Source organism: Molossus molossus, unplaced genomic scaffold (assembly GCF_014108415.1).
Source record: "Molossus molossus isolate mMolMol1 unplaced genomic scaffold, mMolMol1.p scaffold_m16_p_19, whole genome shotgun sequence".
NCBI classification, from domain to species: Eukaryota; Metazoa; Chordata; class Mammalia; order Chiroptera; family Molossidae; genus Molossus; species Molossus molossus.
Genome location: NW_023425354.1, coordinates 39,521,602 through 39,547,595, shown reverse-complemented (window position 1 = coordinate 39,547,595; position 25,994 = coordinate 39,521,602). Strand labels below are relative to the sequence as shown.

The 25,994-nt window shown below is 52.3% G+C and overlaps 1 protein-coding gene across 3 annotated transcripts in view; it reads left to right on the top strand.

The window, feature by feature from the left end:
- The first annotated feature begins 9,847 nt into the window (after nt 1-9,847).
- The window catches only part of SEZ6 (seizure related 6 homolog), a 44,527-nt gene continuing 28,380 nt past the window's right edge, over nt 9,848-25,994 (top strand). For 2 of the 3 annotated variants that reach the window (XM_036269378.1, XM_036269377.1), the window contains exon 1: nt 9,848-10,049. In XM_036269378.1, the coding sequence (XP_036125271.1) occupies nt 9,995-10,049 (55 nt within the window). In that variant the 5' untranslated portion in view covers nt 9,848-9,994. The remainder of the gene's footprint in view (nt 10,050-25,994) is intronic. The other variant, XM_036269376.1, reaches the window with a different exon arrangement.

Below are 25,994 nucleotides of genomic sequence, written 5' to 3'. Positions count from 1 at the left end.
CCTCCATCTCTCCCTCCCACTCTATCTGAAGATACATGCGAAAAACAACAATAAGAACAATGTCCTTGGGTGAGGATTAAAAATAATAATAATAATAATAATAATAATAAACAGCCCTGCCCAGTTTGGCTCAGCAGTTAGAGCGTCGGCCCACAGACCATAGAGTCCCAGGTTCAGTTCCTGCAAAGGCCATGTTCCTCGGTTGCAGTTCGTCTCCACCCTGGTTTGGGTTATGCGGGTGGCAACCATTCGATGTGTCTCTCTCGCATTAATGTTTCTCTCTCTCATCAATGTTTCTCTCTCATCTCCCTTTCTTCCTGCTCCATCTGAAGATAAATGCAAAAGTGTCCTTAGGTGAAGATTAATAATAATAACAACAACAACAACAACAACAACAACAACAACAATAAAATAGCCCTGGCTGGTTTGGCTTAGTGGTTAGAGTGTTAGCCCATGGACCAAAGAATTGCAGGTTCAATTCTAGTCAAGGGCATGTACCTCAGTTGCAATTTGATCCCTGGCCCTGGTTGGGGTCGTGTGGGAGGCAACCAATCGATGTGTCTCTCTCATATTGATGTTTCTCTCTCTCTCCCTCCTTCCCTCCCACTCTATCTGAAAAAACAAACAAACAAACAAAAAGCAATGAAAACATATCCTCAGGTGAGAATTGAAAAAAGATTATAATAATAAAATAAAATAAATAAAAATAGATAATGATATCTACCTCATAGGTTGTTGTGAAGATCAATAACATGCAAAGTACTTAGAACATAGCCTGGCACATGGTATATGCACAATATATGCCAGCCAATATATGATTAAGACAGCATCTAATTTGTTTCCCTTAACTGCTGCTGTGCCTCTGCCATGTGTCAGGCATTAGCAGGGGTTCCACAGATGAATTAGATCCTGTCGGGCCCTAACTTCAAGGCACACCAGCCCCGCTGGGAACCCAGCCCGTGACTGGCGTGAGCTGGGCAGCACTACTGGTATCTACACTGAGGGAACCCAGAGAGGGAGTAGTGACCCCTTCCTGGTCGGGGTGGGGGGCAGCTTCACCCACTCTCCAGTTCTGGACATCATATATATTAACTTATATTTCCTTAAAGTTGATAGTGGACAGAAACTCTGTACAAACAGCCCTACTCAGGAGCACATTTGCCACCATCCTCTGTGCACTTAACATGTTCTGGGCTGTGCTCTCTACTTGCCTCATTTAGTCCTCAGCAACCCTATAAGGACAATACTATCGTGACCTCTCATTTTACTATTATGGAAACTAAGGCACAAAGAGATACAGCTGGTGAGGACCAGGATTTGTCCCCTATTTCTCTCACAGCAATTACAGTCACAAGCATAATATATAAAGCCTGAGGATAAGGACTGAGAGGATAGAAAAATGAATATAACAAGCGTTTATTGAGCACCTACTATATGGTAAGCCCTCCTACAGGTTATTTCACTGAATACTTCTCTGAAAGGCAAGTTGCTCCATTTTCCTTTCACGGGTAAAGAGGAAGCCCAGAGAGGCTTAGAAACTTGCCCAAGGCAAACTTCAGGCTGAGATGATTTGAACCCGGACCTGAATTTGAAGCCTGGGCATTGTTCAAGGATACCCCTCAGCCTCTTCATGAGCAGTCCCCCTTTCCAATAGGCCTTGCTCTTACAAACCACTAGCATGGCCTCAGAGGAGCCAGCCCTATCCAAGAACACCCAGCACATGCTCGGTTCCGCCCTTCTCCACTCGCAGTAATTCCCTTACTGATTCACAGAAGATGTAGGGCAGGCCCAACAGCATTAAGCAAATATGCTGCTTATCAACTAAGGAGTCAGGAAACAGGACTCCTTAGCACCTTCGCACCCTCACTTCTTCCCTGATGGGGAAATCAAGGCTCAAACATGGACCAGATCTTGGCCAGTCCCTCAGTGGGGCTGAGACCAGAATACACTTCTATCTCCCCTTCCCAGTGCTACATGGGGCCAAGTCAGTGATCCCAGGAAGCTGTTCAGCAGGTCCCATCAATCTCACAGCCCATCTGAGTTAGATTATATGAAGTTCTCCCTTCATGGGCAGTCTTGAAGATGTTCAGCGTCAACATAGAAGCTTTTCAGTGAAAGACAAGACCAAGAAGCTGTTTTCACCCCTCTCTGAAGATGGGCGAAAACTGGAGTCCTCCTCAGTCCCATAGGTCTTGGGTAGCCATCCCCATACCCAGTAAGATATGGTTTCCTTCTCAGGCCCCCATTTTACGTTCTCCCTCTTTCCTCTAGGCCTTTGTCTGGCCCCACAGATTCTGTTGCTTTAAGGATTGGTGACCTCACATTTGGTTGCCATAGAGGCCACTGTGATGTCACAAGCAGAGGACAAGTAGTTCAAGGAGGAGTGGAGAGTGGGAATGCATGACTAGGGAGCTGAGGGACATTTGGAATTTCTGTCCTACTTTCATGCCCAGAAAAGAAAATGTCTGGAGCTGGATTCTGATATCTAAAGGAGACCTGACCAAGTTGCTCTGTGTTCTCCTGGTACTGAGATGCCTCTGAGACCTCAGAGAAAGGTAAATGAAAAGGACTATCAGAAATACTCCCCACTGTGGAGCTATAAGAAGTGGGCTACTTTTGTCGCAGAAAGGAATGAGATTGGATGCCAGCAGGACCTGCGTGGCTGGAAGATGCCCCAGAAGAGATGCTGTTGCCTTGCCTTAGGAAGTTTGGACTATGGAAGACTTAGCCTCTAGGGCTTTCATCACCCTGTTTAAGCACCTTGTACTACTCTATCTCCTCCCCTCCCTGGTCTGGGAGCTTCTTGAGGGCTCTGCTTCTCCAGAGCCCCACTCTAGTCCTGGCGTGCACCAAGTACTCAATAAATGTTCCCTCATTCAGTAAACAAATGAGAGGGTGATGAATGAACTGGGTAGGTGGTCAGGTGAAGGATGAGTGAATGTATAGACAGATGAACGGATGGATAGATGGGCAGGTGGGGAGCCTAGGTTTTAAAGCTATACATCTGCCTACCTCTCTAGCTGCATCCTAGAGATGCATCCCACTCCTCATTCTCTGTGATCTGACCACACTAATTACCTCTTAGTCCTGCCTACCACAGGACTTTGTACGTACTGTTTCCTCTGCATGGAATGTGCTTCCCTTCCCTCTTCAATCACATAATATGACTTTCTACTCAACCACTGCCTCCTCCAGGAAGCCTTCCCTGACTAGGTCAAATCCCCAGGGTAGAACTCCACAGCCCCGTGAACCTCTCCTTAGCACCGGTTCTATTACAGTTTTGCATTTACCCATGTGGTTCTGTATAAGGTCTCCCATTCTAGACCATGAGCTATGAACAGAGAGGGGCAGTGTCTGCTTTCACTCGCTTTGTATCCACAGCACTTAGCACAGTGAATACTTAATAAATATTTTTCTAATACATACTTTAATAAATAACCAACCGTGCTTTTTCCAAGCCGCCCACCCTCCATGAACTGCATCAGAGGACAGCATCTTGGCCCAGGCCTCCTGGAGGTGAACCAGAGCAGAGACCAGAGGTCCAAAGAACCTGAGATCCTTCCCACATCTGCTCCTACAACGAGCTGCTGGCATTTGTGCCTCTCTGCTCTGCCTTGGTTTTTTATCTTGGTTTTACCACTAACTAGCTACAAATTACTTAGCCTCCCAGGGTCTCAGTTTCCTCGTCTGTACAATGGGGACAATAACAGTACCTACCTCATAGGATTGTTGTGAGGATGTAGTTAAATCCCCCAGTTCAATGCCCACTAACAGTAAATAATAAATGGTGCTATTGTTCTTATTTTTAAAAGCCAGGAACAGCCCACTGGATTTAGGGGCTAAGTTCTTTTTTTTTTTTTGGTACATGCCCCTAGCAGGAACTGAACCCAGGACTCTCTGGTCCGAAGGTTGACGCTCCAACCACTGAGCCAAACCGGCCAGGGCCTAAGTTCTATTTTTTTAAAAATGGCGCACATACTAAATTTTTATAAATCTGCTTTAAATGTACATGGCAATCTTTTTAAAAAGAAATACTTAAAGCCCTTCTGTAAAATATGAACCAGCTATGAGTCCATCCTTTATGCAATTCCAAAGCTTCATGCCTGGGTTTGCACAAAGGGAAAACTCAATTATCCTCTCACATTATTCAAAGCAACCCCCTACTCTTGTCTCAGGCATAAAAGGGGGGGGCTTCTTTTGCCCCAACCACAGCTTGTCTTAGGATGAGTACTGTCAGGGACAAGGGAATGAGGTCAATCTGGCTGGAATATGTATTCATGTCTCCCATCCTGCCCTAGTCCCCAGAACTGGGTGAAGCTGGCCCTGGAATTCTGTAGGGTGGAAGGGCTCTTGGTCATTGGCACCTCCTCCTGGCTTGTCTTATGCATAAATATTCTCAGACATACTGGCCAAGATTCCAGGTCAGGACACCTTAGGCAAGAAGCCAGTGGGGCATCCTAACTGGATCCACATAGGAAGGAACTATGATGACTTTAAGCCAGCCTAGCAAACTTTGTTCCCCCCTCCCCCCACCTCCCAGCTCACTGTAGCCCCCTGAGTCCCACCTGAGAGGGGCAACCCACAGGGTGCACCTGGGGCTTCCTCCCCCTTTCTCAGGAGCTTACCCCACCACATGGCCATCATCCTGCTACCAGGTCCCCATCCCCACAGCTGCATCACCATAAACCCAATGCCTCTGGACAAATGTATTTTATGTAAGTTCAAGCACTGGAAATATTGAGTTCAGGGAATTTTATTTCGAGAGCCCTCTATATTTCTCTGGGATTATCACCTGTCTTTGTTCCCTCCCTCTCTGGGTTATTATCTTTGGACCCTTTCCAAGCCAAGCCGCCTGATTGCTTGGGGAGAAGGCTGCCAGCATCCTCCCGTGGCTTCTCTGGGTCTGGTGAAAGCAACCAACTGTGGGGGACCCTGTCTTCTTCCTTCTGTATAATTCTACAGGGGCCCCACTTCCCAGGCAGCCTTGGCTTTTAGGAGCTGGCTTCACCAAGAGACTCTCCAAGTGCCAGGGAACACTGAGTGGATGGTGGAAGTGGAGGCCTCATGCCCCCCAAGTTAGGGAGGGCTATGCTCAGGGTGATCCTTGGGGTATAGAGGGAAGGGAGAAGGCCAGCTGTTCTCTTTTCTACATCCGTGCCAACCTAGCCTGACACCAAATTAATAGCATTCAAATGAGATGCAAATCATTATGCAAATCTAGAGGAGAAGTCTGCTCTCACCCATGCCTTTGGGCTGTTGGAAGGCCAGCACCTTGAGCCCTTTCCTAGAGGACCTCATAGGCTCCCTTCAACTTCAGCATCCCTTCAAGTACCAGCTGCTATGAAGAATGCAATGAGACTTACATGAACCTCTCAAGGTCCTCTGATCCAAGAGCCCACTCTCCCAAGCACTCAGGTCCTCTTTCATTCTGAAATGACGCAGAGACAGCCACAGAAGGTGGCATGACCTCTCACTGGATGCCAGTATTCCAACTCCCCACTCATTAGCAGTGTATGCAAAGTAGATGCAGGTGGGTTTTGGTTTTTTGTTTTGCATCTATTTAACTGTCCTCCATTAAAATGGCCCCACTTTCATCACCTCTGCACAGGCCCAGGCTTCCAAACTGCCAACCCCTGCTGCCTCAAACACCATGTGGTTCTTGTGCCTGATAATTGCTGTAGTGTTTGTTGAGCTATATTTGCATTTGATTGTCATTTAACTTTCACCTTTCTCCTTCAGTCAACCCCAGGGACTGGGCTTTCACAATTAATTATTTGTTTTATTTTCAGCCCCTTGGGGGCTTTTCAGAGTTTCCCCTATTAGTGCCACAAACTTGAACCCTGGGACGTCTCCTGTCACATGGAGGGGGAAGGCTTTCTCCCATTGTCCCAGGGCTCCTACATGAAAATAATCTAGCCCACGTCATGGATCTTTAGTCCTATCCCCAGTCTCTCTGTTCCACTACCAGTGCCTTATTTCTGCCCAGCCGGTGGGTGGCATTAAACATTTATGGAGCTGTGGAGGATCAAAGGCCTTGGTTGGGGGTGGTGGGCAGGCTGGAAGCGTCAGTTTGGAGATGGAAAGCAGCTCACATCAAACCACTTTCTACTGCAGTCTCTCCATCCACCCTGGGCTCTGCTACCACTAATCTGGTCCTGCTCCTGGAGCTGGAGCAAATGCTCAGGAGCCAGGACTCCCCATTTATCTGGGTAGGGCTCTCCTCTTGCCCCTAAATTTAAAGGCTTGACTTTGGGTACTCCAGGAACCTGGCTGGAGCCATGACACCCCAGAATATTCCAGATGCTTCAGGGTCTGGGTGTCCCCTCTGAGGAGTGGATTGAGGTGAACAAGCAGCTCTGTGCCCTGAGGGTCTCTAGAGTGAAGCAGCCCTTGCCTCTACTTCCCCAAAAACCCCACACCCCTTGGCTCCACAGAAGATGTAGCTCTGATTTGAAATTTTGGAAAAGACTGATTTTCTTCTCCTCTTATTCAGAAATCAAGTGTCATTCAGGCAGAGACTTTAAAATAAGTTACCAAGCCCTGGCCAATTTGGCTTAGTGGTTAGAGCATCAGCCCATGGACCAATGAGTCTCAGGTCTGATTTCAGTCAAGGGCACATACTTCAATTGTGGTTCATTCATGGCCCTGGTCGGGTAGTGCGAGAGGCAACCAGTTGATGTGTCTCTCTCGTCGGTGTTTCTCTCTCTCCCCCTCCTTCCCACTCTATCTGATGATAAATGGACAAAATATCCTCAGGTGAAGGTTAAAAATAAATAAGTTACCAATGTGCCTGTGATCCCAAACAGGGAAAATGAGGCTGGTTTCTCCAGCGTTGTGGGCTGGATGTCTGCAACTTTCTGAGCAGAGGCTGCGAGGGTCCCTGGAGTGGGGGGATCCCTTCTTTCCTCTCTCTGGTTCTCACTCCTAACACAGCCATTGTAACTCAGACCCACCCCATCTTCTAAGTCAGCAATGACCCAAGCGCACTCCAACCCTTCCTCCTTCATCCCTGCAAGGGACTCCCTGCTCCACTAAAACTAGTCTTCTCACTGACTCCAAACTGTCTTGCACTTTACACTGCTTTGTTATGCATAAGCCACTCCCTCAACTTTGGATGTCTTCCTCTTCCCCCCATGCCATCATTTATTCACAAATATTTATTAAGTATCTACTATGTGCTGGGAGGTGGGCTTGGTCGGGAGTGGAGGAAACAGACATGCTCTGTGCCTTCACAGACTGGACAACTAGTAGAGAAGACAGAAAATTAAGCAAGCAATTACATAGACAAGGGAAATCCAGGGTCCTCTGGGGGCAAAGAGACAGGCGTAAGACACAGAGAGAATGGGAGAAATGAGACCAGCAAAAGGAGACTTGCAAGTTTCCCCAGGCTGCTGCTTCCAAATATGTATGTGACTTGAGTACACAGTAACTGCAGCATACAGTTGAATGTCCCCTAGGGCATCTGTCCCCAACTTGTGGGTGATGCTGAGGTCTGGACACAATGAACCTTTTGGAAGTCATGAGACAGGGTGCTTGACAGAAACTCTACCACCCCCCAGTTTGGCCCTAACTGGGAATCCATTCCAATGGAAACCACATTGACCATCTTTAGGAGGAAGGGACAGCACAGGTGTATTATTCTTCCCATTATGCAGTACAAACCCATCCTCTGAGCTCAAGGCAGAGTGCTGCATTCTGAGACTTGTAGTCTCCATTGAACCCCCTTCTAAAAGCCTACTTTTGTTGGGGCAATAAGGAGGGTGATGTGGCAAGTTCCTGGGTGGCTCCTCACACCCTCCTAGTGAGTGCTCAGCCCATCATCAAGGAACCCAACTGCCAGGAGACAAGTCTGCCACCTGCCTCCATATCTATATGAATCATCCTGGCACATAAGGTTCATCCTGGGTCATGACTCACCCTTCTCTGCCCAAGCTGCTTAGTCCAGAGGGGCCCAGGAATCAAAGAGGAGCTCGGGAATCCCTTTAAGGAAGAAAAGAGGAATCTCATGCCACTTGCCAGTATTTCCCAAACTCCCCTCAGCCATAGAAGCTTCCACCTCCCTCTTCTGTTGGTAATGCTTCCTCCTTCTCTGCACATTCTTTCTTGGCTTCCTCTCCTCACCACCGATCCTTTTGTCAGCTCCCTCCCCTCTTCTACCATCCTTCTGCTACTGCCCTTTTTTCACAGCTTCTTGAAACAACTGTGCAGAAATCCTCTTCCAGTGGCTCCCTCAGATAATTCCACACCGCCTGCCTGCTGCCTGGGATTCTTTACAGCAGTTGAGGCACAGAAAGAGGATCTAGGGAGGATCTGATGAGCAGAACTGGAAGACTGTGGAGGTGCTCAGGACCAGAAGACTCTCTGAGGAATGAGACTTAAGAGCAGAAGTCTTGCCCTGGCCGGTTTGGCTCAGCGGTTAGAGCGTCGACCTGCGGTCCTGAGAGACCCGGGTTCGGTTCCCGCTAAGGGCGCGTACCTGGGTTGCAGTTTGTCCTCGGCACTGGTCGGTCGTGCGGGTGGCAGCCACTCGATGTGTTCCTTTCACATCGATGTTTCCCTCTCTCTCTCTGTTCCCTCTCTCCCTCCCACTCTACCTGAACAAAAAAATGGGAAAATGTCCTCGGGTGAGGATAAAAAAAAAAAAAAAAAAAAGAGAGAGCAGAAGTCTTGCCACCTGCTTCCAGGATGAGGTCAGGAAGTGCACTGGACAATGACTGGGATCTGGAAACTGTGGGGAGGAGCCAAGTGCATGTGAAAAGAACTAAATGGAAAGCTATCCTCCCTAAGGACCACAGGGCTGTTCAGTCCTCTTCTTCCTCTGCAGGGAATAATAACATCAGTCACAGGATCATGCCGCATTGTATCCATTGAGGCTCTTCAAGTGAGTCCATCCATGGCTCGAAAAACCCCTGAGTCTAAACAGCCTCTTGTATGGCACAGCTGTGACTGTCCTCTTTCCTGTCCTGTGACTCACTAGGGCTTCTCAGCCCAACCAGAGCCCCAGAAGTTTATTTTTCCATGCCCTTGAATGGTACAATCTCCCTGGCTACTCTCCTGAGTCTCCTTCAAGTCTCTCTGTAAAACCACCCTAGGAACCTGGGCAGGGATAGGCATGAAGGTTCTGCTCTCATTGTAGTTTCTCTGATCCTGTGTGTGGGGGAGTTGTCAAGGCAGGGTCCTGGAGATCCAGAGACCCATCTCCCTCTTCACTACCGTCAGCTCCCCAAGCTTGGCCCAGGTTGCCTCCTGCCAAATGAAGAATGTCTTCCTAGGACACAAGTACCACTGGCTTTTAACTATAATATCAGGATAATTAAGCTTTTCTGTGAGCACAGTTTGCTGCTGATGCAGCTGCCTGGAGCCCTGGCATTTATTGAGCGCAAAGTAATAATTTATTGTCCTTTGTACGCTCAAAAGCCATCTTTATTATCAGCCCAAGACTAAGCTGTCACGAGGGCATGTGGGCTTCGCCAGCTGCCTCTCTCGCGGACGTCTTCTCAGGTCACCCTTAGTGCCCTCAGGTACCAGGATGGGGTGGGAAGGTGGGGAAGAGGTTGATGTCTCATAGAGAATCAGGTTAGAACCCCATCTCTTTGACAGGCTGCTAATGAGGAAAAGGGTGACTGGGCTTGGCTGGGCGTGGGCAGTACGGAAGGGCGGGGTCCGTGCTCCCAAAGTAGCAGGGTAGTGCTTCCCCTGAGCTGACGGCAGCGCGGGAGCCTGTGCTCACGCCGCTGGGTCTTCTGCGCCTTTGCTTGAGACTTTACGGTAAGCCGCTCCTCCTGCGCCCCCGCCCCCAGGCCCGCGCGGCGATCCCCGGCGCCGACGCCAGGCGCTGGCCGTGGTGCTGATTCTGTCAGGAGCTAGCGGCGGCGGCGGCGGCCCCGCTCTCTCTCCCCGGCAGGACCCTATTCTGTCCCCTAAGCCCACGCCCCACCGAGCCCCCCGCCCTCCCGCCGCGGCCCCGACCCGGGGCGCGGCTACAACCAACACCATGCTCCCGGCAGCCCTGCTGCTCCTGCCCTCGCTGCTGGCGCTTCTGGCTCACGGTAAGGAACGCCGGTGTCCGGCGGCAGGACGGGGGCGAGGGTGGGTCCTGCGATGGGAAGGGAGGACTGTCCCGGCGCCCTTCTCCGTGCATCTGGCTGTCCAGCCCAGGCACCGTGCTCCTCCGGCTGCGCTGCCCCCGCACCGGCCGAGCCGGGCGGGGCGCGGGCTCCGTGAGCGGGAAGCTGCCGCGGCTCCCGCCATTCGCGCCCGACCGAGACCTCGCCTTTAATCATCTCCCCGGATCTAATGGGATTTCTCTGCTGCAATTCATCACGCCACCCCCTCCCCACACACACTCTCGCGCTCACCCGCGCGCTACCTCGCCACACTCCAGGGAGGGAGGCCACAGGCGGTGAGGCTGGACGGTCCTGCTCGCAGCCGGCGGTCCCGCCTTTCCTGCCGCCCTCCAAACTTCGCTCGACTTTGCCGTCGGTTCTGGGGCCCCTCGCGTCCTCATTTCGGAAGGATGGGGCGAGATGACGGTTGGACCCGGAGTTGGGACGTCGTTCACCTCCCTCCGTCTTGGCGCTGCCACACCGAAGTCAGAACCTTGAGTACAATTCCAGGGGAAAGTCGGGGGTTCTGGGGCCCCGTATCCCGCTCCTCGCTCTGCCCTAGGCTGCAGCAGCTGGGGTCCCGGGATAGATACTTTGTCCTCCCCGAGGTCCTTCTCGCGTGCGCGCGCGCGCGCGCGCGCGCGCACACACACACACACACACACACACACACCGCACACGTCCAGAGCTCTTCCTCCTTCCCGGCCAGCCCTCCTGCTCGGCTCCCTCCCACCCTACATGGGAAGACTCGTCGCGGGAAGACCTGCAATCCACCCTACCTCCTCAGGCCCCCGCTGGCAGTCGGATCTCCAACTTCATCGGTTGGAGGCTTGGCCGTGGAGTGGGCAGTAAGGGAATGTTGGGGAGAGGTTTAGGGTTCTGTGCCTTTGGGAAGAAAGCTTTCCGGTTGTCCACTGGATCTGCTGGCCCGGCTCAAACAAGCACTCATCAAAGCTACCAACTCCCAGGTCCTTCTTCTGCTGCATTGGGGTGGGCTGTTCGGGTGGCTGGGACCTTGCTTGAAGTTGGGACCTGCTGCCTTTCGCAGTACGTTTTGTAGCATCTGATATGAAGGGGAGAGGATGTAGAAGCTTCTAAACCTCCTTGCTCAATCTTTCCAAGCCTCATTGGAGATCAGAGCAGGTGGACCGGGGGCCAGAGTGGGCCCCTAGACGGGAATTTTCTTCACCCTGCATCCCCAGAGGCACAGAAGTTCCTCTCTGAGTCTCTGGTTCCAATTGTATTCCGCCTATGTCCTCACCCTACCCTCTAGCTGACCTCACTTGGTGCCCAGAATTCAGAACCGTGTGTTCATGTTTAGAAGGTTGTAGTCCCTTAAACCCCACCCTGCCTGGGGCAGGAGGGAGGGGAAGCCAGCATCCTGGCCCAGTTGTCCCAGGACACCCTTGGGAATTCAGGACTTGTCTTGGGTTCCAGCCAGGATCCTTCACTGGACAGCTCCCCTGGAGCCTTGTGTGTGGGTGTGTAAGTCTGAGTGTGAATGTAATTAGGGCCCAGTGTGTCTGGAGTAGAGGGTCCAAGTGTGTCTGTGCTTCAGGAGGTCTGGATGTTAGGTGGGAGCTCAGCAGTGAGCGGGTGTGAGGAGTGTGTCAGACTGCTAGTGTGCAGTGCAGCTCTGCCACAGAGCTCTCTGCAGGGCTGAGGTGAGATTGTGTGTGGGTCTCCAGGAGGTTGGGTGGTGTGGCTGGTGTGGTCAGGATTCCAGGGTGCCCTCTTAGGAATGAGGGGTTGAGTGTCCACTATGTGGCTGAAAGTCTGTGTATCACTGGCCAGTGTCCCTCCCTGATCCACCTTGACCTCCCTAACATCCGTGGGGCCACTCACCCAAGGGACATGTTGAGATAGGGGAATGTCTACTGAGGAAGATCTTTATTTTCCCTCCTTAAGGGAGAAGAGGAAGCAGCCCTGCAGTGCCAGGCCTGAGGAGAGAGGGCTTGCACCAGGATTTACCCTGGTACCCTCTTCCCTCCCAGCAGGGTTGTGAAGTCCCAGTTGGTGGGCTTCTGAGTTGTCTCATTGGGAGGTAGTGCATTCAACCATCTCTGGGCTCCTGGGGGCTTCAGCCAAGAGAAAGGAAGCCTTGAGCAATAAAGACCAAGGGGCTGTGAGCCTTTGCAACCCAGGTGCTGCATTCTGCAGCCTTGTGGCTTCAAGAAGGGCCCTCAGAGCTTTGCTCACACAGAGGCATGGGGTGCAGGCCATGAAATGTGTCCGGAAACAGCCCAAAATTAGCAGGTGGAGGCCGAGGGAGCAGGGAGAGATTTCGCTGGGCCTGGCTCAACCCTGTAGACTCAGTCCCCTATTCCACCCCTGCCCCCCCCCTCCCGCTGCTCTGAACCTGCCTGGCTGATTGTTTCCAGGCATGAGGGGTGCCTGGGGCCATGGGTCTTAATTCCAACCTGAGGGCAATGCCCAGAAGATCCTGCCACAAGTGGAGAGGAAAGTGGTGTAGGAGGGGCTGCACTCGTGGGGGCCTGCTGTGTTAGTTTAATGCTTTTTAATGAGCAATTACCTTTAGTCATTCTCCTTATTTTTTAATATCAATAAAGTTAATTAAACTCTGCATGTGTGAATGTGGCCCGGAGAGATTACAAAGGTAGAAGTGGTAGAGACTGGGGTGAAGTTGAGTGCTGTGTGACCTTAAAGGAGATGCTCCACGTCTCTGAACTCTGATTGAGTGTCTGGTGGAAAGAGGGAGGAAGAGGATGACAAGTAAGGGTTGCTCACTCTACCAAGAACTGGGGGATGGTGTCTGGGAGGCAAGGCCTGGAAGGGGAAATAGAGAAGGTGGGCTTGGCCTCCAGAAGCCCCAGCACCACAAGGGTTAACAAACCTGGTCTGCCTTAACCTAAAATGCTAATTGCTGCTCCCTGCAGACTGTGCTAGGTGCAGGGTTCTGAAAGTACATTCCTGAGTCTGGGGGCTGCAGCCAAAGCCAATACCAAGCCCTGGTCCCTGTCCCCGAGCCTGGCGTTTTAGAGGCAGGGAGTTCTGGGGACAAGACTCCAGGGGAGCCAGTCTAGTATCCACTGAGAGCCCCCCAGGTTGACATGGTGGGCAGGAGGCTCATCTGTGCTTCTAAGGAGACTGGAGGACCTAGAAACTGCCACGAACTGGAGAGGAATTATGGGTTGGTTTTTTGCCCCTCACGGGCCTAAACTCATCAGGCTTGGCAGGCCCTGGCGGCGGTCCCAGCATCCTCAGCAGGGTGGCAGCTTAAAATGCCTTGGGGACACCATGGGGAGCTAATAGGGATCGAGGAGACACAGAGGCTGGGCTTAATTAGAAACTGGGCTTAATTAGAGCTTCCCTACCCCTCCCACCATGGCTGCCTGAATGGTGGAGGGCATATCAGAAAGCCTGTTTCCTTAGCCCCTCCCTGCACCCAGCCTAGGTGCCCAATCCCTCCAGTCTCCTCCCACTCTTCTTGTCCCCAACTCTCTAAGCCCTTTCTGGCCCCGTTTGCCAGGCTGAGCTCAGCTCAGGGCTACTGCGCCCCCACCTGGGCAGAGCTATCAGAGCAAGGCACCCCGCCCACCAAACAAGAAAGAGGGTGTGGAAAAGGGATGATAGGTAAGGGTTACTTTGATGAAGGAAACTCTCAACCCAGATAGTTAGAGAGCCCAGGTTCTCTTGTGGCCTCAGGCAGCCTCTTTCCTCTCTGGGTCTCTACTTTATGTAACATCCTACGTAAGATTGCACCAAGTTGGTGGTTGCCAAGACAGACCACATCAGGGTCTCCAAAGGCTGTCAAGTCACGCAGATTTCTGGGCCCCCAGCTTCTTCTCAGGGAAGAAGAGCCAGGATCTGTATGTAAGAAGTTGGGGAAAGGGGGGCAGAAAGAAATGCTGCCAGCTCTGGTCATCAGCTGGGAGGTGGACAGCAGGCACTAGGAGGTCTTCAAGGCCTCTTACAAACTAATTCGAGCGGGAAGCTGACTCACCCAGCCAGGCCAAGCAGTTTTCCAAACTAGCCATGTTCTCAACAGCTCTGGGTTGTTGCCGTTCCTTCTGCCTGAAATTCTTTTCTTCTCCTGGGCCCTGCTTCCCTCCACCTCATACCTCAGGTCTTGGCTTAGTTGACACTTTATGTAATTCTGTAGCACATATTTATGAGATATCTACTATATGATTTCTCAAGGGAAGCCTCACCTGACCCCCAGTGTGGGTCAGGGGACTCCTGTGCTCCCACCATCCCCTGGCTTCCCCCATGAAGGATCCCTGAGTGCCTTATTGCTTGACGCACCTCTCCAGGAGCAAGACTGGACTCAGAAAGGAGGCCACCAAGTCCATTTTGCTCACCCCCTTTTTCCTGGGGCAGTTCCACAATTCCTACTGGGAAGAAGTTTAGGGTCAGCTGCCTGTTTAGAAAGGAGAGGTGGGTGCATGACAGCTGAGACTGCATCTTGAAGCTGAGTTTGCATAACAAGCACACTATTTTTACATAGATTTCCTAACGGTTGGCCAATTATCCCAACTGTAAATTGCAGCCTTTACTTAGTTTTTTCCTTCCACAAATTAAGCTGTCACGCCGTCAGCCTGAAGTGGCTTAGAGGTGGGGTGCTGATGGCCATTCTGAGAGGGCTAAAACCTCTCTCCAGCTGCTTCTTATTGCTACCATGGCTTGTATCCCCAGTCGCAGAGCCTCGTACATGGCGGACATTAAATACATGTGAAATAAGCTCACGAGAGTTGCACAGGTAGATGGTGGCAAAGTTAAGCCTGGAACCCAGGTTTCTTGACTCCCTCCCCCAATACATACCCACCCCTCTGCTGGCTAAGAGGGGTGTCCTGAATGAACTTAAGGACTGAGGTAAGAGAAAGTCAGCCCCATGCCATCTGGCTTCATATTCCCCTTATCTATCTCAGCTTCAGACACCCTCACAGAGCTTGGAAGGACCCACATGAAACCTTGAGGCCCTGGCCCATGGTCCAGAGAGTCCCAGGTTTGGTTCCCTCTAAGGGCATGTACCTTGGTTGCAATTTGTCCCGGGCCCTGGTTGGGGTCGTGTGGGTGGCAACCACTCAATGTGTTTCTCTCACATCCATGTTTCTCTTTCTCTCTTCCTCCTTCTCTCCCTCCTGCTCTATCTGAAGATAAATGCAAAAATGTCCTCTGGTGAGGGGGGGAAAACTTTGGGGACTGCTCTGAGCCAGTCATTCTTAAGAAGGGAAAGGGAGGGCAGGGTCAAGGTGTCATTCAGGACCATAATTCATGTCAACAAATCTTTCACATTTCCTAAAAGAGCGGTCCCTGTGGTACACTCATCTACAGTTCATTCATTCATTTCACAAACTTGTATTAGGTGTGAGGTATGGCCCAGAACCCTCAGGGGCCAAGCCTTTCACATCCTTTTTCTACTTAATACAAGAGACTAATTATTCCCACTTTACAGATGGGAATACTGAGTGTAAGGGAGATTAGGTCAATATGCTATAAGATGACTCCAAATTGCCTGTCCATTTTGCAAAACCTGGCAGTAGCCAGCACTATGTCCACTCTCCCTGAGAGTAGCCTGAGGCAGAGCCTCAGTAGAGGCAGATGGAAACCCAGGAGAGTATCACTATCCTAATAACAACAACAATAAAATAGCAGCAACAATAATAGCAAACATTTATTAGGCACTATGTGCCTGGCACTGTACTAAGTGCTTTATGTACATTAGCTCATTTAGTCCTCATATCATCTCTATGAGATAAAAGCTATTATCTGCATTTTATAGGCTAGTTCAAGCCCATGTTGTCAGATAGACCAAAGACATAAATGGCCCCTAACTTTCTCCCAGCACATTTTTGGTGATGACAGTGTCTTATCTTCTTGATGTCTACCTTCAGTCCTTACTGCTATAGATTACAGAAATTTTATCTTGTGCAATCCTTAGTAGCAAAGAAATAAAACTTCCTTTCTGACTCTTGGAGACCAGGGTAGAGCACAGGGCTGAGAGTCAGGTGAACCCTGAATCTTGACCCAGAGGTCAGTGACCTTGGGTGACTCATTCTCTCACCCTTTGGGGGGTCTTGGTGAATGAGAGAACCAGTCATTCCAGTCTTGGCATCCTGTGCTGCCCCACCCCATTCCTTCATCCCCCCTGACACCCCCACCCCCACCCCCCCACCCCCCCCCACCCCCCCCACCCCCGTGAGGAGACCCAAACTTGCCTGAAGCTCAGCTCCTAGGTGGGGCTGGACACCAAGCCTGCCCCAGCTTTCCTTTACTTGCCTACCTGCATCCAACTGCCAACCCTGGGATGGGAGGGCCGATCGATGCTGAAGCCTCCGGCAGTGTTGTTGGCCATTGATTGTTGAGATTTCTCTGTGGGCTCTGGAGCAAATAAACCTGCCGCTTCTCCAACAACAATCCAGGTCTCCGGCAGCAGAGTCTGCAGCCTTGCTGGTGGGAAGAGGCGGGGAGTGTGGGGGGAGGTCCTGGCTGGACCCAGCAGGGACAAGGGACTCTGCCAAGAAACAGAAAAGAACTGAGTGGGTGTGGGAAGGGGGGCAACAGAAAGCCTGGGTGAGGATGCTAGTGTTAACCCTAGACCCTCTGTATGCCTTTTATGTCTATCATTTTTGCTCAGGCATTTTTCCGTACCGAGAATACCATCCTGGATCCTTCGGCTTATTTCAGTTCTGCCACGCCCTCTTCTCCTGATCATTCAGCCCAGAGAGCTTTCTCTGTCCTCTGAACACTAAATACCTCCCATCAGAAACTTAACCTGTCCATCCTTCATCCACCCATCCATTCTCCATTCTATTCAGCACCTAACAGGTGCTTTGATAGGCAGGAATACAACATAATCCCTGACGTTTAGGAATTCGGTTTAGAGGAGGAGCTGCTTTCTGAATAAGCTCAGGTATAACTGACTACCCAGCTAGACCAGACACCCTCTGATTTTACTTAAATGAGATTCAAATGAGAAGCCAACAGCACCCATATGGTCCAACCACTCACCTTCATAAGAACAAGAGATCTCTGGCCAAGGACTGCTCTGGGCCTGTTTTTCATCTATAGCAAGAGAGCTCACCTTTTGGGTTTTTTAGGGCCCAGAAAGCCTCTGGGATCCCTGGGCCTGGATATCCTAGGGTCCCTCCATCATAGCTCTTTCCATCTCTGTAGGATCTGGGTGTTCCCCTAGCCCCCAACAAAGCAGAGGAGATTCAGGGCCCCTACTGCCACAAAAACCAGTGCATTGCAGAATCCAAGCAGTGGGTCTCTCCCCTCCCCCAGTGCAGTACCCAGGGGCCCAGCCTGTACCATGGCATCAACCTCAGCATCTCCCCCCAGTCCTCAACTCCTCCATTCCCCATGAGTCCCTCTCTTTACCCTCAGGATCCTCCTTCCAGCTGGTCATAGGCTGGGAGGGCAGAACTGTGAAAAGTGCCTGAACCATAGACCCCCTCCCACAGATGCTCATTTGCATGCTATTTTACCCCCTTTGCATGCTGGCTCCTTATTAAAGGCACAGAAGCAGACCCTGCCCCTCTGTGCTTCCAGTCCAGAGCCCTCCTCCCTCCATAGCTTCTTTTTCCCTCCCAGCCCAGCAGCTGAGCACCAGCTCCTTTGTCTCCCAAGCAGCCACCTGCTGAGTGTCTGGCCTGGGTCCCACCAGCCAGCAGGTGCCTAGGGAGTCCCAGAGCCTGCCTGGGAGGGGGCAGTGCGGAGAGCCAAGCTGTGGCTCAAGGAGGAGGGTGCAGCTCCATAGGAAGAACATAATTAAAAGAGTAGTGGTCAGGGAGCCAGGACCCCAGGGTTTAAACCCAATATTGGCTCTTGCTGGCTAGGTAACCTTGGGCTAGTTGTGTCACCTTTCTGTGCCTCAGTTTCCTTGGGATTCATGGTGCCTGTCTCACCTATTTCATAGAATAGCATCAAGATCAAAGGAAATCAGAGGGGTTAGTAACAGGAAAGAAACCAGAATCCCTGCTTGAGGAGGGGGTCCTCTAATAGCCAGAACTGTCCAGCAGCAGTAGGGGCTGCTTTTCAGGTAGTCACTGGAGGAGCTGGATCAGAAGCTGGAGGAGCCCAGGGCTGGACTGTTGAGACAGCTGGTCCAGGTCCAGCCAGGAAGGTGAGACTAGCAGTGCAGAGGGGTAAAGGTTGGGTTTAGGGTGCTTCTAAGGGCTTCCACCCTGGCTCACTGCTCTGATGGACATTGTCTTAAACATTATTTACATCCAGCAAGAGTATGTGCTGGTGATTTGAAACATCTGGTCTGGCAGTTGGCAGGACCCCTCCTGCCCTATTTTCTGGCTGGTCAGAGGAAATGGAGATGAAGGAGTCACCTTCTTTTGAGAATAGAAGAGCCCCTGGCATCTCCAGGCAAAAGTGTGAAGGTGAGACCAAACAAGGCATGCACGAGAGATCCTTTGCCTATTTGCTTATTCAGCCTCCCTTGTCCTCCTTCCCTCACTGCCCACTCAATTCTTGCCTATTTCCTGGGAGAGCCCACCCCTGCCCTACTGGATCTGGCCACCTCCTTCCCATGTCCCCCCTCTGCCTGCCAGCCCAGGCTAGGAAGAAGCCTACTGATCAAGTTAGGGTGGTGCATCCCTGATGCTGCATCTGGTGCCCCTCATCCTTCCCTGCCCTGGGCCTCAAGCAGAGGAGCCTAAAGGGGACAGGGTAAGAGGACCTAGCACTCTCAACTCAAGGTGCCCACACACCCAGACTGACAGGGTCCTTAGAGGTTAAAGCAAGGTTAGGGTAAGGGAGAAGACTGAAGGGTTGCGATGCACAGCTGGGCCCATCTGGGCTCGTAGGGGTCTCGGGGAAAAGTCCCAGATGTGCAGGTAGCCACATAGGGCACATCTCTGCCTGGCTTGTCCATCTATTCCTGGGTGTCTATGTTCATATGTCTGCACACATCTGTGCCCTTCTGTCTCTGCACCTTGGGAACGTGGCCCTTGGTGCAGGCACAGCAGGCCCCAGCTCAGGCCTGTCTCTCCTCTCCCCAGAGCCCCTTCCACTCTCTTCCTCCCCACTCTTGGGCTCTACTGACACCTCAAGGAGACTCAAAGCTGGAGCTGCTGCTGCTGCTATTTTTATCACTCTGCACCCCTCCCATCCCCCACTCAGGCTTGCTGGGGAAGTGTAGGGGATGGGACAGGTCAAGCCTGGGGAGCCTCACAGGCTAGGGTGCTGGGCAGGTAAGGCCCTGTCCCCTCAGTCCAACAGGGCCATTGTGTCAAGGGGAGCCTGGGATGTCTAAGGTGCAGGGTCTACACCCTGGGGCAGGCCAGGCTTCATTCCACCTGCCTGAGGCTGGGAGAAGGTCCCAGGCTGTCCTCCCTCTGCATCCTCCAAGTCCCTAAGGGCAGAACTCAAGCCTCCAGTGACTCTTCCCTATGCCAGTTGAAAGTAAGGCCAAACCTCCTGGGTCTCCCCCATAGAAGCTGGAGAGGCAGGAAGAGGCTCAAAGTGTCAGGAAGTCAGGGGAAGGTAGACCTGGATGAGGCTCTTCGACCCAGGGACCTCTGGTACTGCCCTGGTACTTTCCAGAGGGGTTTCAGGTCCTTGCTAAAGGGTTTCCAGCTCAACTTTGCCAAAAGGTCACCCTTAGAGCCCTTTGCCACCCAGACCCTTGGGGCTTCTGGATTCTACCCCATCACTATCCCAGTTGATCTGAAAACTGACACCAGCTAGGAGGGGTAGGGTACAGCAGCTCAAGGAACCTGCACCTAGGGACCAAGAAGGAAGGCAGCCCGGCCCCCTCAGAGTTGGTGTCTGTCCTCTGGGCTCAGGCTGCCCTTGTTTTCAGAGGTCTTTTGTTCCTGCATCTGTCCTTCTATCTGTCTCTTAAACTCAGCAGGTTAGGGATGATGGTGGCCCAGCCAGACCACCTCTCTCAACGATCTAATCCTATTTCTTTATCTGTAGGATGGGTGGTGGGGGGGGGGTAATCAGATAGCATAGGTGAGTGGGCCAGCAAAGCTTGGCACACTGTCAGTGCTGGAACATGTTAAATCTCTCCCTAGGTCCTTTTCTCACACCTCCATTCCCCACCTCCCACCTCGTGTCACCCCCAAGCACATGCACATACATGTACACTTGCATTCTCACATGTATGCACACACAGCTGAGCCCGCCAGATGCTCAGCAAATACTGACCAGCAGATGAAGATGAGACTGGGGTCTAGTGTCACGCAGAAGGAAAGCAGCAAGTCAACAGAGGCCCCTTGCTAGGCCCCCTCCACCTTGAACACTACCCACCATGAGGTTCCTTCAGACCCTGGGGTTGGGCACTGATAATAGAGGGGCTGTGACTCTGTCCCACCCACCCAAAGACTTTCTTAAAAGCCAAACAAGCCCAGAGGAAGCAAGAGAAGCCCAAGGTCACATAGCTTGTCAGTGGAGTCAGGGCTCTGACAAGGCTTTGCCAGGCTCCTCAGATTTCACAGCTAAGAGCAGACACTAGTGACCTCCAGGGAAGAGAGAGCCCACCTCAGCATTAAGGACCAGGGCAGCCTGGGGGTCTGGGCTCAGGACTCCCCCAATCCATCTCTTCTCAGATGCCACTGATTAAAGCAGCCACATGCCAATGATCATAAGGTCAGGGAGGTGACTTTGGCCCTGGTGCACAGAACAAGCCTCTTCATCTGACCTAAATAAAGATCACAAAATCTTGGGGCTACTAGGTTGGTCATTCATCTCAGAGGTGAACACAGGTGCTGGGAACAAGCTCAATGGTGTTGGCCTTTGAACTTCAGGGTGGGCTGGGAGGAGGCAGCAGCTCAGAGATGCTGGTCAGGGGCCCAGGGTGCTACCTGCTCTCAAAACCCTGGCACCTTATGGCACTGTCTCACTGGGCTCGGTGGCTGGGAAGAACTTCCCTTGGCAGATGCCTGGAGCTGGGCAGGGACAGAGGATGGAGGGGTGGTTGCTCCTCCTTAGATCACCCCCTGTCCCCAACTTCGCCACTGGGCTGGGCTGAGCTGGTCCTGGTACTAGCTCCAGGGAAAATGCGGTTCCTGCTTTCACAGCCTTCCTCATCCCAGCTGACATTTCCAAGGTTTTTCATTCAGAGAAATATGGTCCCTGCTGCTGACAAGGTGGTGGTAGGAGCTGTTGGTGCTAGGGGAGGGCTGACCTGACCACCAGCTCAGGGACCTTGTCTGTCCCCTACCCTGGCCATACCGTTGAGAGTCGGCATAACTGGTGGAGGGCTGCAGATTGATTAGTTACCTGGCTGGTGAGGGAGGTGGTGCCAAAGGAGGCCCCAGCTGTTACACTCCTTTCAGCCTGCCCAGGGGTGGGGGTCCATTCTACTGTCCCCACCTCCAAGGCTAGCCCCTTTCTCTTCCCAACGCCCATTCCAGGCCTCCTGCTCCTGTGCCACCTACCCAGCCCCAGGACTGTGGGCAGGCAGGGCCCCCCAGGTCCCCAGGGCAGGCCTGCAGGCAGGAGGGGAACAAATGCAGGGCTGCAGGGGAAGGTGTGGAGCGCAGCAGGTGACTGTGCAGCAGAGGCCTCATTAATCACCTCTCCAGACCCCAGCTCTGCAGTGGCAAGACCATTTTAGATTTTAAATTGGAAAGCAGAGAACGTGGCAGTTAGCTGGGAGTTCCCTCTACCCTGGGTCCCTGGTCACAGCCTCATGGGAGGGAGGGGCAGTGGGGAGAAGAAGGCAGGCCCAGCCATAGCCCAGAGCTGTGCCCCCCACCATGCACCCAGAGGCTGAGGGGTTGTCCAGACCACATGGCCCCAGGAAGGGTCTGGTTAGGGTCCAAGAAGGCAGCAGAGTGAAAAGGAGGGAGCTGAGCCGTTGCCTTGGGAAGAAGTGTGTCGCTTCTGGGCACTAGGGCCTTTCTGGGCTTGAGGACTATGTGAAGCCAGGTTCCAGGGGGTGGTGAACATGGGCAAGGGCAAATAGTAATGACTTGTGACCATGTATGTGTTTGGACCTAAGCACACACACATACACGCACGTGCTCATGTGCACACACAGGCCCACACGCTCACACATGCACACACACATGCTCATATGAAGCATCAACTCAGTGCAGTAGAAATTTTGAACCCAGGCTGTGAAACAGGCAGACCCAGTTCAAACCTCTCGTTTACCACTTTTCTCCTTTATGAAAGAGGATGATCAACTTGAACTGGGATGATCAACTTTGCCTCTCAGCCCCAGTTCCTTCACATGTAAAGTGTAAATATAGATTCCAAGCACAAAAGGTTGCCACTCTGGGTGGAAGACAGCTCTCTAGGAGGTCCATGCCTGAACCATAGAAGGTACTCAGTAAATGTGAGTGCCCCCCCCCCCCGACCCCAAGGCCAGACAGCTGCCCCCAGAGCCCTGGGGTAGTGTCCAGACCAGGCCCTTGTGCTCCTGACCAGGCAGTGAGGCAGGAGCAAGTCAACAGAGCAGGAATCATCACGGGACACTCACACACCCTGGCCCAGTCCTGGGCCAAATCACACAAGGCCAAGCGTTCCCAGCTCTCCTTCACCCATAAAGTCCTCCTAAACTGGCTCTGCCTGAGCTCCCAAAATTGTCCGTCAAATACCCCATCCCTCAGAACACCAGTGCTCGGCCAAGGCTGGGAAGCAAACATCATTCCTTGGTGGGTACCACTAGTCCTCCCTAAAGAGTGAGCTGCTGATAGCCCAGCTCCCGGGGGGCCTTTATGAAAAACTTGAAGTCCCAGGGCTCCTTGTCATCTTTCCCTCATCAACCCAAGTCCCAGTTTTCCCAGGCCCAAAGGAGGGGAGCAGACACTGCCACCCCACCTTAACTGTTCTCTGGGACAGCCCCACACTTCGCCCAGGAGGTGAACACTGCAAGGATCGAGAGGTCTTATTATGGAGCTGAGTTTTCTATTGTGGTAGCCACTAACCACATGTGGCTATTTAAGTCATTAACATGAAATAAAATTCAAAATTTGTTTCTTAGTCTCACTAGCCACATTTCAAGTGCTCAGAAGTCATGTGTGGCTACTGGTTCTCCTATTGGACACAGAGCTATAAAACATTTTCATCACTGCAGAAAGTTCTATTACACAGCACCACTCTAGGGCCGACCGACCTCTGGGTTTGAACCTCATATAGCGAAACTGCACTCCCTGGGTCCCCGTTTCTTCATCTATACAATGGGATCATAAAAGTTCATATCTCGCCCTGGCCAGTTTGGCTCAGCGGTTAGAGCGTCGACCTGCGGTCCCGAGAGTCCCGGGTTCGGTTCCCGCTAAGGGCGCGTACCTCGGTTGCAGTTTGTCCCCGGCCCTGGTTGGTCGTGCGGGTGGCAGCCACTCGATGTGTCCCTTTCACATCGATGTTTCTCTCTCTCTCTCTCTCTCTCTGTTCCTGTCTCTTCCTCCCACTCTACCTGAACAAAAAAGGAAAAATGTCCTCGGGTGAGGATAAAAAAAAAAAAAGTTCATATCTCATAGAGTTATTGTGGGATTAAATGAATTAATTCTGGTAAAGTACTTAAAATGGTGCTAGGCATATGGTAAATTCTTGGTAAATTGCAGCATTCAGTATTTTCATTCACGGAGCCCTTTGTGGCTCACAGGATCCTATACTATGAGAGCTGGCAGGGCCCTTAGATACTTATTCCATTTTACTGTTGGGGAAATGGAGGCTCGGGTTTGGGAAGTGGTTTGCACAGAGGGACCTTGCCTTTTAGGGGCAGGACCAGGATCTGTGGGCCGCTTCCTGGCTTTTGCTCACTACCCCCACCCATGCTTTCTCCACCTGGCAGGAAGACCCCCAACCCTGGAGATGCTACAGCCCAGGGTTACCACCACCTCAACCCGGCATGGTGAGGGAGGCAGCTGCTCTGGCAGCTCTCTATCCCTTGAGGTACACCCATGGATGGTCGACAACATTGGAGGGTTCATGCTTCAGAGCAGTTGGGCCAGATGCTCTCTGAGCCCCAGCATCCTGAGTCCCAGCCCTGCCCCATGTTTGCTGTGTGACCTGAGACCGTTTCTGCCTGTATACATGAGGGAGGGATGAGATACCCACGAAGGCTCCAAGGATTTAGATTCTAGGATCAACCACTTCCCTGCTGGGAGCCTGGCCAAGAGGAGATGTCCTGATTCGTATCTGCACTGCATGTCTGACTGGACTGCCCAAGAGAGGGTAGTCAGAGGGTGTGGTGGGAGGTGGTCAGTGGCAGTGGAAGGGAGACCAGGGGACCCACCAGCTATGCCAGCAGACACTCTTCATCAATGGCCATTTGGGGCTGTACTGGGACACTGCCAAGGGCTGGCTGCCTATCTTCTCCCTGCAGGACCCACCCCTGCCCAACCCTACCCACCCCTGCTGGCCAAGGGCCAGGTGCTTTGGGGAGCAGAGAGCCTTCCTAGTGTGCAGACGGGCAAAATCCCAGCTTGGAAAATGTGTGCCCCAGGTCTGCCTTTCACTGTGCTAGTACCCAGGGTCAGCATTTGTGGACAAGGGTGGAGGAAGAGAGAGATGCCTCAGGCTGGATCCTTGCCCATAGACACGAGCTGTACACGTGCTGAGATCCCATCAGGAGGTCAGAAGTAAGAGCTATTGTCACTCACTGGGCCAGGCAGGGATGGCTCCCCAGAGAGGGGATAGGAGCTGAGCCTGGTAGGATAGGGAGGGTTTGAAGAGAAAAAGTAGTGAGCAAATGGGCCAGAAAGGGGAAGAGAAGATCCTTTGGAGTATATCTCTGTGCCCACCCCAACAACTGCTCCTTCAGGACACAATCAGGACTTCCTTCCCCAATACCCCAAGATACGGGGCTCCCAGCACAAGTGCCCTCAGATAGTGGTGGCCAGGCTGGTGGGGAGATAGTCAGAAGCCCCCAGGAGCTACAGATGAGGGCCAGCGGGAGCAGTGGACAGAGCTGTGCTGTGGAGCTGCCCAGCTCTGGGTTCTGCACCCAGGCTTGCTCTCATTAGCTGTGCAACCTTGGACAAATTAATTAACCATTCTGGGCCTCAGTGTCTTTATCTCTAGGGATAATGACCCAAACCTCCCTGGAGTAAGGGGAGGATAAGAGATGACCTGTGAAGGTGCTAAGTGCATGGTCAGCACACAGTTAGCACTGAGTAATAGCAACATTACCGCCCCAGCTGCCTGGCTCCAGACCATAGGAATGTGTCCATTCTGGCTCTGCTGTATCTTCTAGGTAACTTTGGAGAAGCCACATTCCAGCTCTGGGTCTCAATTTCCCCATTTGTCATATGGGCCTTATATTATTGCCTTCAACGTTATTACAAGTAGTCAGTTAGCAGCAAACCTACCTCAGATGCAGGGACACTGTAGGGTTAATTATGCACATGGAATTATAAGCCTCTAGAACTGGGCCTTGCCTAGGGCTTCAGGGATCCTATTTGGCCCTGCCAGCCTCCAGCCGGTGCCCCTCAGCTCAGCAAGCAGGGCTAGCCCAGTGAAACGGTGGAGACCAGTCTCTGGCTCTGAGGAACGTAGGCGCTCTCACTCCGAGGGCCCCTCTTTCCTCCTCTGGGCTCTGGGGATAATGAAAGTCTGCAGGGGCCAGGCCCTCACTAATCCCCTATTAAAACTTCAAAGGGGCCACGGAACCTCCAGAATAAACTCATTAACTTTTATGGGCTAATAAATGGATCCCATTAAATTCTCATTCTCCCTAGGCTGGGCCAGCTTAACCTCCAGACCCCAGAGGGGTGGGCTCCTTGCCCACTGTATCCCCCAGCCTCCCCCTGTACCCACCTGCTGTCATGCTGCCCCACTGCCACCCCAGAGCTGGTGCTGCCACAAGGAGGGAATCAAGTCTGACGTCTCAGAACTCTGGGTCCTCCTCCTGTGTCTACCTCCAAGGGGCCAGCAGCTAAGGCCCTGGAAGGGGAATGCCTGGCACCTCTGCAGGGGCTGCCCTTGCAGACGAGGGGGTGAGCCTGGCAGATGAGG